This window comes from Pinus tabuliformis, chromosome 4_1, assembly GCF_031772625.1.
Source record: "Pinus tabuliformis cultivar Carrire ecotype Pingquan chromosome 4_1, CPIR1, whole genome shotgun sequence".
NCBI lineage: Eukaryota > Viridiplantae > Streptophyta > Pinopsida > Pinales > Pinaceae > Pinus > Pinus tabuliformis.
Window position 1 is genome coordinate 966368251 of NC_142303.1, and position 6025 is coordinate 966374275.

The 6025-nt window shown below is 33.6% G+C and overlaps 1 protein-coding gene across 1 annotated transcript; it reads left to right on the forward strand.

Annotated features, from left to right (window-relative positions):
- The first annotated feature begins 3986 nt into the window (after nt 1-3986).
- On the forward strand, nt 3987-5807 carry LOC149179369 (transcription factor LRL2-like). The gene is made up of 5 exons (XM_089422437.1): nt 3987-4097; nt 4176-4241; nt 5130-5164; nt 5265-5322; nt 5433-5807. The coding sequence occupies exons 1-5, from the start codon at nt 3987-3989 to the stop codon at nt 5805-5807; spliced, it is 645 nt and encodes a 214-aa protein (XP_089278563.1).
- The last annotated feature ends 218 nt before the right edge of the window (nt 5808-6025 follow it).

Below are 6025 nucleotides of genomic sequence, written 5' to 3' on the forward strand. Positions count from 1 at the left end.
CAGATTACAAATCTAAGTTTCGACTTCATGCTATATTGCCTGACAATTGTTATGAGATTTAAACATGGTAATTCCTATATACAATCATCCTTAATTCAGATGGTTATCAAACTCTTGAGGTGCCCTCAAGGTGCATGTTGATCCACCATCCACTTGGAAGCATTTCCATATTGTTTCCCCAATGAAGCCCATTAGATTCTCGAGAAGCAAGACATGAGGTTTAGGGTTCCTACCTACCTAGTTCATCATGGACCATCTTCGTTCTCATTCCTTGCATCTGGAGAAACGAGCTTGACTCTTCCCTGGTTCTGTTATTCTCCACTGGGAAAATCGATATGGTCCTATTGTTTCAAGTTCATGGTGAGCTTTCCTTGTTGCTCAATGATGAGTACAGGGTATTGCGCTACTTAGCACTCAGCATACCCTCGTTAGGCCACCCCACTTATAGAAAAATCTGTTAATCCTCATTCACTTATAAATTTTTTGTCTTTATTGTGGCGTCGGAGGTGAATATCTAGCTTAATGTTTGTGTCCCTCTGTTTTTAGGTTACCCAACAGGTTTTCGAAGAGGTAGGTAAGGTTCAGGGTCCCAGAGGATGGCTTGGAATGAACGACTCTCCACCTTGAAGTTGGCAATTGCGTATGTTCCCTTGTGGCTCTCATGAAATATTATCCCGTTCATGCGGAAAAATGAATAGCCTCTTAATGCGTTTCTTCAGAACAGATCCTCAGAGGTTTTGTGTTTGCACTTCAAGCTTGTTAATGGATCTAAGGAATAATTCAAGTTCATTTTGGCATTTCACCGAGGTTTAATATTTGTTTTTAGGAGGGTTTCACCCTCGGGTTTATCTCTTCTATCAAGCATGTATATCAAGCATGATTTATTAGTCCTTTCAGTTTGAGATTCATTGCTCTGTATTTCATATTTGGTTCTTTTCGATTGTAGACCTGCTGTTGCACTGTCAACAAGGTTAACTAGTCAGCTAAGCTATTGATGTTTGCTACACATTTGATATTATTGAAGCTATTATCATTTTGTGTGTTATGAATCAATTCAGTTACAATTAGCGGCTACCTTGATAACAAGGTTTCCTTTCTTTAAGGTAAAAGTCTCAGATTCCACCTTCAACCACTGGGAATCGCCTCCTCGATGTCCTAATGGGACAGGCCAAAAGGTAAATTCAGTGACTAGGTTCGGTGATTTCCTTACTATGGCCTGAACGTGACTCAAGTTTGCTACTCACAATGTAGAGTTGTTTGGTTTAGGTTCACGGTGCAATAGAAAATCTCTCACGGTTAACTATTCTAAATCAACAAAATTAGCCACACTTATTCTTATATGCATATACATGTTTTATATTCATTAGTATTAGGATACTGTTACCTCTTTGGGGTGCCATGCATGGTTGTTCTTTGTATTTAGAGGGTATTACTAGTAAATTGAAGAACATTACTTGCAGGATGTATTTAGAGCGTATTACTAGTAAATTGAAGAGCATTACTCGCAAGGTGCATAACCGTAACAGGAATCCATTCACAGCGCTATTTTTATGTACAGACCCCACCTTTTAATTCAACAATTCTTTAACAAGAGTAACGCACCATTTAACTCAACAATGCTATCACCAACAGTAACAGGTTTTCAATCTTATTATCAACAACATTGTCTATAGTTTTCCCTTAACAAGTATTAACATACTCGCAAATACAAATTGTTGGTCCATACCAACCATAAACCTCTATTGCTAGCTAACTTCCATATAAGAAAGAACTACAAGAAATCTTTTTTAAAGAAACAACCAAACCTTTATTTATTTCTATTCGTAAATTAGTTCAAAGTGTCACACATTATTATGAACTTATTCTATCATAAGAAACAATGAGTAATGTACTTATCTGAAATTCCTCAGATGATTAAGAGTTTGGAACTAGAATGAGACGAGTCTTCCCTTCCAATGGAACTCCCAATTACGTCTCTGGATCTTCTTAGAAATCAATCTGACTTGAAAAATTTCCACTCATCCAAACCAACTCTCGAAATACTCCTACTTTCATGTATCCTTCTTCTTCAAGTGGTTCCTCCCTATGGTACCCAACATCCAATTCGTCCCTCATGAGCCTTTTTTATCCCAAGGACTTAGAAGAAAGCAAATGAATAATAAGTGCCTTCAACTGTTTCCAAAAACTTTCTTTATATTATCGTGGAATCTTCAATATATTTTGACTCTAAAAATTCCTTATTATCTGTCGTAACTGTTCATGTTTATATTTCTTTTCGTAATTACAAAAATTTAAAATAAAAATACTAACAACAATAATTTGATTTCATTTTTTACTTCCACATGTGGACTGTTACATATTTACATGATCAAAAATATTAATTAAGAAGAAAACTAACCAACTTATATCAATTTTGAAGTTGAATTTATAAACCATTTAAACTCATCATATTTATTTGACTATAACATTTAATGGTTTTATGTAAATAAAGTAATATATAATATTTCATTAAATAATCAAATACTTGCATCTTATTAAAAAAAAAAATTGATAATTTAGAATAATAACGATATTTTTACTGATAATTTATATTTATCTATATAGCATAGCATAGCTTAATATAATTTATATTAATGTAATATTAAAAATAAATATAAAAATCTAACATAATAAGATCTTCAAAATATTTTGGGACATCACAAATTTTATTTAGAATTCAATTGAATTTATTTATTTAAAATTTTAGTTGCAATTTACGTTTATGAATTTTATTTTAAATTAAAAGAAAACTATTTCTAATATAATAGACTTACAATAAATACAAGGTTATAGAGTGTGTATCTATTTGGTCAAGAAATTAGCAAGTATACAAATGTTATGAAATAAAATTAAAATAAATTATTTTGATTTTGAAATGAGTTATGGTTTTTGAAGAAATGGTATTGATAAGTCACGGTAATGGTCAATGATATTGTAACAAACCGGGATAACAATAAACACAAAGTTATAGATTGTGTACCTATTTGGTCAAGAAGTAGGTATGTATAAAAATATTACGAAATAAAATTAAAATAATAATTTGATTTTGAAATAAGTTATGGTTTTTGGGCAAATGGTATTGATATGTTATGGTAGTTGCCCGTGATATTGTACAAACCCGATAAACAATAAACACAAAATTATAGATTGTATACCTATTTGGTTAAAAACTTAGCGGGTAAATAAAATTACTTTACTTTCTAAAAGGGTGTGCACACCACTCATTATAGCAATAAATAAAATTAAATAGACTGATTATATCCCTTTTATAACCATAAATGAAACTAAACCTACTGATTATATATTTTTTAAATATATATATTTTTTTGTTAATAGCATTAATCTTTATTTTATTATTTAAAATTAAATATTAGGTCCATCTTTATTTTATATAGATAAAAATAATAACTGTTTTTATTTTAATTTAAAATACAAGAATTGTTTGGCTGAAAACCTATTTTCGGTTTACTATTTAGTATAAGTAGTTGAATATTATCAACAAAAAAGCAAATTGACTTTGTCTTAACAAACATTTGCCTTGAGAGTTATATTGTGTTAATGGTGACTATTTAGTATAAGTAGTTGAATATTCTCAACAGAAAAGCAAATTGACTTTGTCTTAACAAACATTTGCCTTGAGAGTTATATTGTGTTAATGGTGACTCGCCAATGCTACAAATAGAGAACCGTCTTGGTAGCTTGTGATCGAGCAGAGAACTGTCTTGGGTAGCTTGTGATTGAGCAGAGAACTGTCTTGGGTAGCTTGTGATACTGAAGCTCTGTAAGAAGAGAACTGTCTTGGGTAGCTTGTGATCGAGTAGAGAACTGTCTTGGGTAGCTTGTGACACTGAATCTCTGTAAGAAGAGAACTGTCTTGGGCAGCTTGTGATACACAAGCTCTGTAAGTCTATAGCTAGAAACAGTGTATTGGAAATCATTTGCAAGACATGGGTGATGCTGATAGATCAACTGGTGGAAAAGCTTTTAATGGAACTCCAAGGATACGTGGGAGGGCTAGTCGAGGTCAAGATATGGATCCTCACAGTGTAGATAAACCGGTGAGAAAATATTTTATTTTTCCTCTGAAATCTTTTAGTCTGGTGAAGGTTTTGACTTTTTTGCTAATTATCTCGCAGGAAGGGAGAGACAGAATTGGACAAAACTTGAAAGCTTTGCATGAGCTTGTTCCAAATGCTAATAAGGTAAGTAAAAGAGGAATTCCTAAATATTAGTGATTGTTTTTTTAAGGATTCCTGTTTTATATAAGTAATAGAATAGCAAATCCATGATGGTAAGAGCATACCCTGATTTATCCATAATTGCATGATCTAGAAATGTATTTGTGGATAAACACTGTGACTCTTTACTACTAGGCTCTTAGCGTTTTTCATAATTTCGGCCTTAGCTTTTTCACAATTCACCTTCCACGAGATATTTGACATGAAAACGCCCATGGTGAATGAACTTATATGAATCGCGAATCAAATTTGATTAGAAATGCTGGGTGATTGACAAAAATTCTCGAAATTATATTGTATTCAATTGTTTTGACTATACAAATAATTGTAATTATGTTTTTAATCTCAGTATAATAAAGTTTCAAATAAAGTTGATGGCCTCCACCATTCTCCTCAAATTATCTTCTATAAGTTGATAAGTTGGGCACTTATTCACACGTGGTTCTAGTCCAATTCCGACCAAAACTATGTATTTCTGCGAAGTATTCCAAGCCTGATTTCTTCAGTTCAGAAATAAATTCATGACACTGCAAAGAAACTAATATATATAAATTGAAGGAGATAACGATTCTCCATAATGCTATGGGATCACATAGTCTTGGGGATCAAATGGCAACCCACTCATTGCCAGAGATGGAGACAAATTTGTTAATATTTGTCTGTTGTTAACTCATGTAAACTGTGGAATGCTTATATGCATTTACTGTCATTCAATACATGGAATGTTGGTGATTGATAAGAATCCAAGGTACTGGGTTGTTTGAAGTTTTTGATTTTCGTAATTGTTTGTTCTTTATATTTTGGCAAATGATTGTTCTTTAAATGATGGAAAGATTGCTGTTATATATGCAGACGGACAGAGCATCGATGCTGGATGAAATAATTGAGTATGTCAAACTTCTGCAGATGCAAATAAAGGTTGTTCTCAAATCTCTTGCAACATTGAATTTCTGCAGCCTATGATAAGCTCAATTCTTGTTCTCAAAGCTCAGCTGTTCTGCAGGTTTTGAGCGCGAGTAAGCTTGACAAGAATGTTGCAGCTGAGGTACAGGCCTGATTATTGATTTTTACTAGCAATAGAAATGTATTCTTTTACTGGAACAGCGAAGTGTGTTTTACTTTGTTGGCTGATGCTACCTTTTTTCGGTTTGCAAGGCATCAGCGGGTCTGCTTCAACCTGGTGGCTCGCTATTTAAGGAAGGCCGAGAGTTTGAGAACAATATTGTGAAGTACATGGAGAGGGATATGAATGGAGCTACGGAGTACTTACAAAGTAAAGGGCTCTGTTTGATTCCAGTTGCACAGGTAACCGCCATATCTAATGAAGGTCGAAACCCAGGGCTCGGATCATCTCGGGCTCCAGATTCTATTGACAGACGAAACACAGAAACTACCACTAGTTGTTCAGGTGTTCTTGGAATGGGATCTGTTGGATCTGGCAGCGATTTACGTTCAAAGGGAAACAAAGCGATAAAGAAAGGAAAAGAATTAGTTCCCACCGATAAGTCAGATGAAGCAGATTCTCTGTGATAATATCTTGTTTGTGCAAAACTATGGAAAAAGAATAGGGAAGGTATCCTCAGGCCAATAACACACTTTTACTATATGAATTTTATCGAATTTTAATAAGATCTCGTACATAAATGGAATGTATCGCAGTTCAGATATGAAATACCGTAGGTTGGAACATCTCGTTTGGAGTTTTGGCAATGTTGATGTCGCTTGTGATTTAAATTGCAATCTCTCTC

What these genes read in the sequence shown, in the direction of transcription:
- LOC149179369 (XM_089422437.1), top strand. Translation starts at nt 3,987, where the DNA reads ATGGGTGATGCTGATAGATCAACTGGTGGAAAAGCTTTTAATGGAACT. An exon ending in TTGTTCCAAATGCTAATAAG is followed by an intron (nt 4,242 to 5,129) that starts GTAAGTAAAAGA and finishes TTATATATGCAG; the next exon opens with ACGGACAGAGCATCGATGCT. An exon ending in ATGCTGGATGAAATAATTGA is followed by an intron (nt 5,165 to 5,264) that starts GTATGTCAAACT and finishes TTGTTCTCAAAG; the next exon opens with CTCAGCTGTTCTGCAGGTTT.